Source organism: Dendrobates tinctorius, unplaced genomic scaffold (genome assembly GCF_039654945.1).
Source record: "Dendrobates tinctorius isolate UK_male_01 unplaced genomic scaffold, ASM3965494v1 ptg000209l, whole genome shotgun sequence".
Lineage (NCBI taxonomy): Eukaryota > Metazoa > Chordata > Amphibia > Anura > Dendrobatidae > Dendrobates > Dendrobates tinctorius.
Window position 1 is genome coordinate 4,967,209 of NW_027361876.1, and position 12,829 is coordinate 4,980,037.

Sequence of the window (12,829 nt, forward strand, 5' to 3'; positions counted from 1 at the left end):
TGATGAGGATGAGGAGAAGGAGCAGAATAGCAGAAAATATCCAAAATCAGGAAGCATATACCCATGTGTGGATGTGATTAGGTGCATGGGAATATACCTCACAAAAAAAGACACTGGATTTGAGGTTAAGTCACACTGTTCTCATGCGGTGGTGTACAGAAGTCTGCCCAAATCCAGCCCTTGCTCATTTTTACAGGAGTCAGCCTGTCCGCATTTTCAGTTGACAGGCGGATGCGCTTATCAGTTATAATTCCACCAGCAGCACTAAAAACTCGCTCTGACAAAATGCTAGTGGCAGGACAGGCCAGGACCTCCAAGGCGTAGAGAGCCAGTTCATGACACGTGTCCAGCTTTGAGACCCAATAATTAAAAGGCACAGAGGAATCTTGGAGGACATTGGTACGGTCAGCAAGGTACTCCCTGACCATCTGCCAAAACTTTGGTCTCCTTGTGAGAGTACACCACGCATCATAGCCACTGCAATGGGAGGGTCTGAGAAAACTCTCCCAGAACGTTGCCAGTGTTCCCTGGATTGGAGTTGTGTCTCTCTCGCCTGTACTCCTTGGTTGTCCAACGTACTGTGACCTCTGCCACCAGCGTTTTCAGATGGGAGTTTTTTTAATAATTCCGCAACAATGACCTTCTGGTACTGCACCATTTTAGTACCCCTGTCTGCCTCTGGAAGAATAAATTGATAGCTTTCCTTGTAGCGTGGGTCTAGAAGTGTCACCAACCAGTAATGACTGTCAGCCAAAATTTTGACAATACGAGGGTCACTGGAAAGGCAGTGCAACATAAAGTCAGCTATGCATGGAAAACTGCTAAAAGGCAAGACTTCCGTGTCCTCACCAAGAGGTTGACTGACCATGCTCTCCTCGTTCTCCTCCCTGTCCTCAAGCCATCCACACTGAACAGACGGTTTGACAGTTGTGCTTGTAGTACTGTCTATAGCGCATGAAAGTAGCTCCTGTTCTTCCTCCTCCTCCTCTTCCTCCTCAATCTACGTTGGGATGACATGAGGCTGGGCTCTGTGTAATCACCCTGTATGCTTCCTTGCTCCATCTCATCATGCAATTCCACCTCTTTGATTGTGATCAGAGAGCGTTTTAGAAGACAGAGAAGCGGGATGGTGATGCTAGTTATAGCGTCAACACCGCTCACCATCTTGGTGGACTCCTCAAAGTTTTGTAGGATGGTACATAGGTCTGACATCCATGTTCACTCCTGAGGTCTTACAGTATGTGTGGATTCTGAAAATAATACCAATGGCCTTGTTGATGCTCATAGTCAACAACTGCCCTCTTGTGCTCACAAATCCTTTCCAACATGTGCAGTGTTGAGTTACAACGTGTGTGCACATCACACACCAGTTGGTGAGCAGGAAGCTGCAAATACTGCTGAAACACGGCAAGGGAGGCGAAAGCAGGAGCTGACTTTCTAAAATGGGCACACAGGCAACGTACTTTGACAAGCAGATCCGGCATCTCTGGGTAGCTTTTGAGAAACCATTGAACAACGAGGTTAAGCACATGAGCCAGGCATGGTACATGTGCGAGCTCACTTGCCTCAGAGCCGTCACCAGGTTGCGGCCATTGTCACACACGACAATGCCTAGCTGTAGATTCAGCGGTGTCAGCCACACATCTGCCTGCTCTTTCAGAGCTGTCCACAACTCTTCAGCATTGTGCGGTTTGTCACCTAAGCATATTAGCTTGAGTACAACCTGCTGACGCTTGGCAGAGGCAGTGGTGCAGTGCTTCCGCTTGTGACTGATGTAGTCATTTTGGAGATGGAGGCTGAAGAGGAGGAGGATGAGGTGCAGGAGCTGTAGACTGTGGGGGCAACCCTGATTGACATAGGGCCCGCAATCCTCAGCGTCGGGAGGACGTCTTCCCTTCCATTGTCCATCTAGGCCCCGGCTTCCACTATGTTAACCCTATCTGCCCTCAGCGAGATGTAGCATCCCTGCCCACAAGCACTTGTCCATGTGTCTGTGGTTAGGTGGACTTTCCCAGTAACAGCATTGTTCAGGGCATGGGTAATGTTGAGGGACACATGCTTGTGTGCTTGTGTAATGTCGGGATGGCACAGCGGGAGAAATAGTGGCGGCTCGGGACCGAGTACCTTGGGACGAGAAATGTGTGAATTTAAAACTGTGGCCTGAGGGGCGTTGGCTGCATATTTATGCTTGTGTTCCAATGACTGGGGTTTTTGGCAAATGAAGGCTGCGCTGAGACAAGGATATGGACGTGCTTGGTGATGGTGGTAGTTGAGTGTGGGCAACGACAGGTGCAGGGCAGGAGGCATCTTCCCACGCACCATGGACAGATTATTGGCTTGCATGCACTACAGTGGAAGAAGCAGTGTTTTCACCCACAGACACTTCCTGGAGCCTGGGGTTTGGCCCAGAAAGCTGGGTGCTTTGCTGCCATGTGCCTGATCATGCTGCTGGTGGTCAGGCTGTTAGTTTTGCTACCCTTGCTGATGTGGGCATGGCAGGTGGTGCAAATGGCCTGTTTGGGGTTATCGGCAGAGTCTTTAAAAAACAACCAGACTCGGGAAGACCTAGGAGTTGTACTGACAACTTCCGTCGTGTTGGTGTTATGAGGAACAGTTATCTGACTGTGGCCTCAACACTGTTTCTTCCTGCCTGTTGGGGTCCTACATCATCTCCATCCCCCTGTGTGCTACTGTCCTCACTCTGCATGTCCTCCTGCCAGGTTGGGTCAGTTACTATATCATCCACCACCTTGTCTTCCACTTCCGCACCCTGGTCTTCCTCCTGACTTGCTGGCTAATTATGTCTCATCATAGTCCACCTCTAGTGACACGCTCCCGCTGTCGCCTTCGTGTGACTGTGGCTGCTCAAATATATGGGCATCGTTGAATAAATAAATAAATCTTTATTTTTATATAGCGCTAACATATTCCGCAGAGCTTTACAGATTGCACACATTTCCATCACTGTCCGCGGTGGGGCTCACAATCTATATTCCCTATCAGTATGTCTTTGGAGTGTGGGAGGAAACCGGAGTGCCCGGAGGAAACCCACGCAAACACGGGGAGAACATACAAACTCCTTGCAGATGTTGTCCTTGGTGGGATTCGAACCCGGGACTCCACTGAGCCACCGTGCTGCCCATCATCTTGTCCCACTTCAAGTGGACCGAGCGAGAGGCCCGAATCTTTAAATTGAAAAGTGAATAGCTCTTCGGAGTATCCAAGTGTGGGATCATTTGTCTCCAGGCATTTGGCAGGGTGGGAGGAAGGAGGATCAGGGCGAGGAATATGCGGTCCAGACTCACACTCAGACTTGACCGTGTGGAAGACAGGGTGGTAGTGGTGGTGGTGGCAAACTGACCAGAAGCATTATCCGCTAACCAACCAACAAGAGTTTCACACTGCTCCAGTTTCAATAGTGATGTCCTGCTGCAGGCCACTAGTAATTTGGTCATGACGGTCGGGCGACAAGATGTGAGTGTTTGTTGTGGCGCAATTTCAGCTTGCCCACGGCCTCGGCATCTGCATGCACCATCACCATCATGTCCACTTCCCCGTCCCTTGCCACGCTCCTTGCCCATTTAAAATTGACTACAATATTTTCCACATTCACTACAAATGGCTGAATTGGGAGCAAACTTGTATGTGATCCGTGTGCGGGAAGACCACACTTTAAAATATCTGGACTGTAGGTAAAAAATTATTTTTTGTTATCACACTGGTGTCAATATCTATGATAAGACACAGCAAAATCAGTACAATGTGTCATGCTACTGCAGTGCAGTATAGTGCAACCTCCACCAGGGGCTGATGGTGAGGGAAGAGAGGCTGTGTGGTGCCCCGGAGGGTTCAGTCGCCACAGAAGTACTGCACCTCACCCAGAGCTGTGGTATTCCACTTCCCAGGTAAGGTGGAGGCACCTAACAGTTCTCTAACACCTGCACCAAACACATACCCAATAGCAGGAGGGTATCTGGATGTACCCTATGGGAGGAGGATCTCAACTCTGACTGGGTGTTAAAGAGTGTTGGGAGGTGGGTGGAGCTAGTGGGATGAGAGCGGGAGAAGAGAGTTTTAGTGAGGAGTCATGAGGAGAAAGTGAAAATAACAGACTGGCCCTAAAACTAGTGGAGTGGACAATGGACTAAGCTAGTTAAACCAGAGGCTCCAAGCATTGCAAGTGCTTCAGCCAAATCCACAATTTTTTGCTGAAAAGGCAGACACATAGGATCTGTCATGATCCAGGACGGGATTTCGCTTTGACCCGTCCTGGTTAGACTATGGGTTAATTGTGCTGCCTCTCTCTGGCAGCAGGAGGCTATTTAGTGCTCACTGGACCTGGGTCCGGTGTCAGTTATACTCCTGCCCTCGGCTGAGTTAAGTGACCTCTTGTATACGTGTGCCTTGTGCCTGATATCTTGCTTGCTTGTTCGGTTGTGATCTGGTTCTGTCCCTGTTACGAGTTCTGCCTGACCCTCTTGTACTGCGCTACCTCTCGTGTATGACTCTCTGCTTGTGACCCGACTCCTCTCTGCTCGTCCCCTTGGTACCACGTCGCCCTCTTGTGTATGACCTTTGGCTCTGTCTGACTACCCGTCTGTTTGTCGCTCCTGTGCCTCGTTTGCCCGTGCTGCTGTGACCTCTGTTTTACCTGACTCTGAGTTGTTGCATGGTGTCCTGTCCTATCTGAATACAGGACTCTAAGCCCCGCCCCCTTGCAGTCACATGACCATAGGTCCCGTGCAGACTATTCAGTTTCAGTGTCCGCAGGTCCTATGCATCTTTACTTTCCAGCACTGACTGGACCTTGACACTATTAGCCTGAAGCACGCCTGGTCACCTCTGCTGCCCTGCTCCCCAGGTAACTCTTAGCACTGCTTCTGTACTCAGGACACGTGCACTGGCTCTATGAGCAAGTGCAGTGCGGTGTCTCTGACAGATCTAGGGACCTAGAGGTTATTCTCGCCAAGATCCGAGTCTGCTGGCTTGGGGCACAGGAAGACGGCCAGGATAGGAGCACACTGAAGGGAGTTCTGGAAAGGTGTTCTCCATCTGCCTGGAAGTTTGCTGGATCCCTCACCTGGAGGATGCAGCACCAAGTGGGCATCCATGCACACAAGAAATGTGAGTAAAGCTTTGGAACTGCATTCAGCTATGTCCTCTAAATTCTTTCTGCAACAAATATTCAGCACTGCTACATCTCTTGCAAATACTACACCACCACTATCTTCTGCAACATACATCTGCCCTAGGACAAAAGCTCTGCCAACTCTAAGCTATTCCAACTCTGCTGCATCACACCATCAGTCCCAGAGTTTCTGTACTGCAGAGCTGGTCACCTCTGACCAGATACCACAGGTGGTGTCACAAATTTATCTACACATATACTTTATTCCTTATCAGTTCTTATTTTACATGGACACTCAGGGCCACGGACCAGGTCACTGCAGCTGTGACACATCCCTTTAAGACACCGGCCTGGTACCGAGTAACCCCACAGCCCTGAGGGGGTACTCCAGTTGCACAAAGAGCGTAGCAACACTGAGCAGCAGCACAAGCGCCACTAGGTGGCGAAGGAGTGGTCAGACAAGTTGAGTCAAACAGTCAGAAGCAGAAGTACCAGAGTTCACAGCAGTACACGTGATCAGAAACAAGCCAGGGGATCAGAAATGGTCAGAAGCGGATAAGACAAAAACAAAAGGCAGAGGCAGGTCCAAATGCAAGCCAAATCAAAACCAGGGAGTCAACAAACTTACAGGGAAACAATGAGTCAGAACAGACAGAGGGAATAAACAGACTCGGGGCAAGTTAAGGATCACATCGGGACAAATGAGGATCTACCATAGTCAGATACTCACACCAAAGGCAGAACTATAGCTGACACCTCCTACAGGATGCAGCGGAGCTAAATAGCAAACATGAAACCAGACTGAGGCTGAGAAAAGTTAACCCCTGAAATGACCAGACAGGTCTCAAAACCCAGTCTGGATCATGACAGCATGTAGGCCTGAAATGACATAATTTGTAGCCCACAGATAGATCAGGCATCTGACAGAGATACCACACTATTCAATATGTGGGCTGTATGTATTTATTTTTTTTACCCCAAAATAGTGTATAGACCTAGTGTAACAGACAGCAAATACAGTGGAATGGAGGCTTGAAATGCAACAATTTGTAGCCCACAGATAAATGAGGCATCTGATGGAGATACCACAGTGTTCAATATGTGGCCTGTATGTTTGTTTTTTTTACAGAAAAATACTGTATAGAATTACAGTAAGACACAGCCAAAAAAGGAGAATGGAGACCTGAAATACCACAATTTGTAGCCAACAGATAGATCAGGCATCTGACGGAGATACCACACTGTTCAACATGTGGCCTGTATTTTTTTTTATTTTTTTTGCCCAGCTAAATTGTGTCAACAAGTAGGGTAAGATAAGACAACAAAAAAATTCTATGGAGGCCTAAAATGGCACAATTTTGAGCCCAATGATATGTGATCCATGTGGCAGACGAAACACAATGTAAAATATCTGCACTGTAGCTAAACTTTTTGGCAGCTAAGTATTTTTGGGCAGCAAAATGGTGTCAAGAAATTCTATAAGACACTCCAAAAAAATTCAGTACCACAAAAATGTCAGACATTTCTGCGCACTCAGAGATGTGATGGCTGGGATGGGCAACCCCATTTAAAATAGCTGGATTTTCACGCTGTTCTATGAAAATGCTCTGGCTGTATTCTGTTGCGTCAACAAGCAAATGGAGGGAAAAAAGGGAGCTCTGGATTGCTTTGGAAAAAAATAATCAGGATTAAGATGCCAAAAAAATTATTCCTGCCCACTGATACCTGGGGATATATATATATCGTCAATATATGTAATAGGCAGCAGCAGACAGTAACGGAATGGACCATCTTGATGTTTGCAGTGATATCTATATACCCACATACAGTGCCTGCATGAATTGCACTGATGTTTATATATGCACATACACTCCCTGCCTACCTAGCACTGTATTCTTTATACCCCGTAATTAGTCCTGTTGGTTTAACTGGATATGTGGATTCAACGATGGTATACCCACACTAACTAATAAAAGCACAAATCTCTCCCTACCTCAGCAGCAGATCTCCCTACATTATATGATTCCGGAGGCGACTGGGCCGAGCTGGGCTGCGCCAGGTCTGATACAGACGTGATTAGATTAGATTAGATTAGATTAGATTAGATAAACTTTATTGATCCCGGAGGAAATTACAGTATTACAGCAGCAGAACAAAGATCAAGAACATTACAAGAACAATACACACTTTACAAAATAAGTCTATATGGACAGCAGATGCGGATAGACTGGTACTTGTAACTCACCAATCCCCCCCCATACACTTTGAACTTCATTTAGTCTTGGGATGCTTTACACTTATACATTGATGACACTGTGCGGCCAGCCACTCACTGTATTACCACAACAAAGATGGCTGCGGCATTACAGTGTGTGGCAGACAATCCCTGCATATTTATTGGCAGTCTAAAAAGCACCAAACTTGCAGGGCGGAGACCCGAGCTCCCAATGAATAATCTCGGAACTGCTCGGAACTCGCTGAGTACCACAACTACAGCAATACTTGGGCGAGTACCGAGTAGTGGAGAACATGCTCGCTCATCACTAGTCTTTACATTATCTTGTTGTATTTGCAAATAAAAGTATAACAAATTTACAAAATTCTTATAATAGTACTTCAGTAACCACAGAATCATCTCACTAAAAGACTTAAAAAAAACTCTAGCAACAAACTGAAATCAAAAATTTTTATCAGTCTGAAACTGTTGTTTTCTTGTATGCTTAATGTAATATGTAACATATCTGCAGTTTGGTTCTATTGTAGGTATCAATGATTTGTTTTTAAAAAAAATACATATATTAAATTAAAAAAAAAAGAAAATGGATGTTTAAAAAAAACAAAGGAACTTTGCGAATAGTTGAATATAGGAAACCAAGAGCATTTTGCATTGTGTAGACAGAATGAAAAACTGGTATAGAATTAGTATAACCAATGTATCAAACCTTTCTATCTTTGGGAATAATTTTCATTTTTAGACATTTTGCATATCCCTCTGAAAATCCAATCCATTTCCCCAGTGCTGTTGATTCTTCACATTCCGTTTTCATGGTGCACCTTTTTTCATGAAATAATAGATATAGAAGTCAATATTATTTTTATTAAACTTATTCATAACTGATATAATAATAATAATAATAATAATAATAATAATAAGGCTGCAATTAAACAGTATCAAGAAGGACAAAACTCACATCAAAAGAAAGATTACTTATTAAAGTCTGTTAAATGGCCAATTCTGTATGGTAATCCATACTATAGACATTCCCTATGGTAAGTTTTTAAATACGTGTTTGAGCTGCAAGGTTCTACAGTAATAGTTCTTGACAAAAGTTATGTTTTACCAAAAGGATAAACCCTTAGTGGAATAAACAGCCCAATAATTTATACAAGTATAGACTATAGTTTAGAAACAAATCCAAATTTCATATTTATTTTTAGATACATTTTAAAAAAAATCATAATTTTATTCAGGGGATGGGTTTACTTCAACAATTAACCCCTTCATCCCCAAGGGTGGTTTGCACGATAATGACCGGGCCAATTTTTACAATTCTGACCACTGTACCTTTATGAGGTCATAACTCTGGAACGCTTCCATGGATCCCGGTGATTCTGACATTGTTTTCTCGTGACATATTGTCCTTCTTGTTAGTGGTAAAATTTCATTCAAATAACTTGCATTTATTTGTGAGAAAAATGGAAATTTGGCGAAAATTTAGAAAATTTCGCAATTTTCCAACTTTGACTTTTTATGCCCTTAAATCACAGAGATACAGCACACAAAAAACTTGATAACTAACATTTCCCACATGTTTACTTTACATCAGCACAATTTTGGAACCAAAATTTTTTTTTGTTAGGAAGTTATAAGGGTTAAAAGTTGACCAGCGATTTCTCATTTTTACAACACCATTTTATTTTTAGGGACCACATCACATTTGAAGCCACTTTGAGGGGTCTATATGATAGAAAATACCCAAAAGTGACACCATTCTAAAAACTGCACCCCTTAAGGTGCTCAAAGCCACATTCAAGAAGTTTATTAACCCTTTAGGTGCGTCACAGGAATTTTTTTGAATATTTAAAAAAAAATGAACATCTAACTTTTTTTCACAAAAAAAATACTTCAGGTTCAATTTTTTTCATTTTACCAAGGGTAACAGGAGAAATTGGACTGCAAAAGTTATTGTGCAATTTGTCCTGAGTACGCTGATACCTGATATGTGGGGGAACGACTGTTTCGGCGCATGGCAGAGCTCAGAATGGAAGGAGCGCCGTTTGACTTTTTCAATGCAAAATTGGCTGGAATTCAGATCGGACGCCATGTCACGTTTGGAGAGTCCCTGATGTACCTAAACAGTGGAAACCCCCTACAAGTGACCCCATTTTGGAAACTAGACCCCCCCAAGGAACTTATCTAGATATGTGGTGAGAACTTTGAACCCACAAGGGCTTTACAGAAGTTTATAACGTACAGCGGTACAATTAAAAAATCATATTTTTTCCACAAAAATGATCTTTTCACCCCAATTTTTATTTTTCCAAGGGTAACAGGACCCTAAAAGTTATTGTGCAATTTGTCCTGAGTACGCTGATACCCCACATGTGGGGGTAAACCACTATTTGGGCGCATGGCAGAGCTCGGAAGGGAAGCAGCGCCATTTGACGTTTTTGGCTGGAATTGAGATCGGACACCATGTTGCGATTGGAAAACCCCTGATGTACCTAAAGGCTGTGTGCACACGCTGCGGAAAAGGTGCGGATTCATCCGCGCGGATTTTGTACAATCCGCAGGTGAAACCGCAGGTCAAAAGACCTGCGGTTTTACCTGCGGATTGCTCTGCGGTTTTGCCCTGCGGTTTTTCATCTCCTCAATGGAGGAGATGGCAAACCGCAGGAGAATCCGCAGAAAGAATTGACATGTCAATTCTTTCTGCGGATTGAAAACCGCAGATAATCCGCGCGGAAAATTCCGCAACGTCTGCACTGCGGTTTTTGATTCCCATAGGGAATCATTGTACTGTACACCGCAGCAGAAACTGCTGCGGGTCCGCAGCGGCCAAAACCGCTGCGGAACCGCAGCAAAATCCGCAGCGTGTGCACACAGCCAAACAGTGGAAACCCCCCACAAATGACACCATTTTGTAAACTAGACCCCCCAAGGAACTTATCTTGATGTGTGGTGAGCACTTTGAACCCCCCAGTGCTTCACAGAAGTTTATAAAGCCCGGGCGTGAAAATAAAGAATTCGTATTTTTTCCACAAACATGATCTTTTAGTCACCATTTTTTTATTTTCCCAAGGGTACCAGGAGAAATTGGACCCCAAAAGTTGTTGTCCAATTTGTCATGAGTACGCTGACACCCCATATGTGGGAGAAAACTACTGTATGGACACACGTCGGGGCTCGGAGGGGAAGCAGTGACGTTTTGGAATGCAGACTTTGATGGAATGGTCTGCGGGTGTTATGTGCGTTTGGAGAGCCCCTGATGTACCTAAACTATTGAAACTCCCCACAAGTGACCCCATTTTGGACACTAGACCCCCCACGGAACTTATCTAGATGTGTGGTGAGCACTTTGAACCCCCAAGTGCTTCACAGAAGTTTATAACGCTCAGACGTGAAAATAAAAAAATCATTTTTTTCCACAAAAATGATATTTTTGCCCCCAATTTTTTATTTTCCTAAGGGTAACAGGAGAAATTGGACCCCAAAAATTGTTTTGCAATTTGACCTGAGTAGGCTGATACCCTACATGTGGGGGTAAAACACTGTTTGGGCGCATGGCAGAGCTTGGAAGAGAAGGAGCACCATTTGACTTTTTCAACTCAGAATTGGCTGGAATTGAGATCACACGCCATGTTGCATTTGGAGAGCCCCTGATGTGCCCAAACAGTGGAAACCCCTAATTCTAACTCCAACCTGAACCCCAACACACCCCTAATCTCAGCCCTAACCCTAACCCTAACCCTAGCCCTAACCCTACCCTAACCCTAGCCCTAACCCTAACCCTAGCCCTAACCCTAACCCTAATGGAAAAATGGAAATAAATACATTTTTTTATTTTATTATTTTTCCCTAACTAAGGGGGTGATAACGGGGGGTTTGATTTACTATTTATGGAGGTTTTTATATTTGGCAGCTGTCGCACGCTAAAAGACACTTTTTATTGTAAAAATAGTTTTTGCATCACCACATATTGAGAGCTATAATTTTTCCGTATTTTGACCCACCGAGTCATGTGAGGTCTTTATTTTTTGCGGGACGAGTTGACGTTTTTATTGGTACCATTTTCGGGCACGTGACATTTTTTGATCGCTTTTTATTCCGATTTTTGGGACGCAGAATGAACAAAAACCAGCGTTTCATGAATTTCTTTTGGGGGGGTGCGTTTACACCTTTCCGCGTGCGCTAAAATTGATAAAGCAGTTTTATTCTTCGGGTCGGTGAGGTTACAGCGATACCTCATTTAGGTCTTTTTTTAAGTTTTGTAGTTTTTATGCAATGAAAACTATTTTATATAAAAAATAATTATTTTTGCATCGCTTTATTCTGCGAGCTATAACTTTTTTATTTTTTCGCTGATGATGCTGTGTGATGGCTCGTTTTTTGCGGGACAAGATGTCGTTTTCAGCGGTACCATGGATATTTATATGCGTCTTTTTGATCACACGTTATTACACTTTTTGTTTGGCGGTATGATAATAAATCATTATTTTTTGCTTTGTTTTTTATTTTTATTTTTTAAGGGGTTCGCTAAAGGGGTTAACTAATGGGACAGTTTTATAGGGCGGGTCGTTACGGACGCGGTGATACCTAATATGTGCACTTTTATTGTTTTTTTTTTTATTTCCAAAAAATGGATTTATTTGGGGGAATATTTTTTTTTTTTCTAATTTATTTGGCGATTTTTTAAAATTTATTTTAACACTTTTTTTTATTTTTTTTTAACTTTATTAAATAGTCCCAGGTGGGACATCACTGTCCTGTGACAGATCGCTGATCTGTCACATCACAGATCACTGTGACAGATCAGCGATCTGTCACAGGCAGTGCAGAAGGCTTCCTCATGCCTGCGCTTTGCAGGCACTGAGGAAGCCAGCTTCCTGCAGGCCCCCGAAGGCCCCCGACGCCATCTTGGATTTGGGGGCCTGCAGGAAAGGAGCCCCCCGCAGCAGCGCTGCACATTGCGCTGCCGTGGGGGGCTCAGGGAAGCACGGAGGGAGCCCCCTCCCTGCCGATGCTTCCCTTTAACCCCCGGTACACCGCGATCATGTTTGATCGCAGTGTGCAAGGGGTTAACGTGTCGGGGGCGGTCCGTGACCGCCCCTGACACATTGTGCTGGGTGTCAGCTGTGATAATCAGCTGACACCCGGCCGCGATCATCGGCGCTCACCACGTGGGCGCCGCTGATCGCATTAGACGTACTATCCCGTCCCTGGGAATTAAGTCCCAGGGCACATGGACGGGATAGTACGTCTAATGGCAGAAAGGGGTTAAAATCTTGTGAAAACAGCCATCAGACAATTTTATTGTATTATATTTTAGACCATCACAATTGTTACAAAGCTCTTGAGAAATGCATAGCCATATATAAACAAATGAAAGTAAATGACAAGATCCTAAATAAATGCATCCAAAATGTACACTCACTGGCCACTTTATTAGGTACACCATGCTAGTAACGGGTTGGACCCCC

The 12,829-nt window shown here is 44.5% G+C and overlaps 1 protein-coding gene across 1 annotated transcript in view; it reads right to left on the reverse strand.

Moving 5' to 3' along the window:
- Positions 1-12,829, reverse strand: part of PLXNC1 (plexin C1) — a 387,127-nt gene that overhangs the window by 273,850 nt on the left and 100,448 nt on the right. Inside the window, exon 5 of the mRNA XM_073554254.1 lies at positions 8,071-8,182. Coding sequence (XP_073410355.1) covers positions 8,071-8,182 — 112 coding nt within the window. The remainder of the gene's footprint in view (positions 1-8,070; positions 8,183-12,829) is intronic.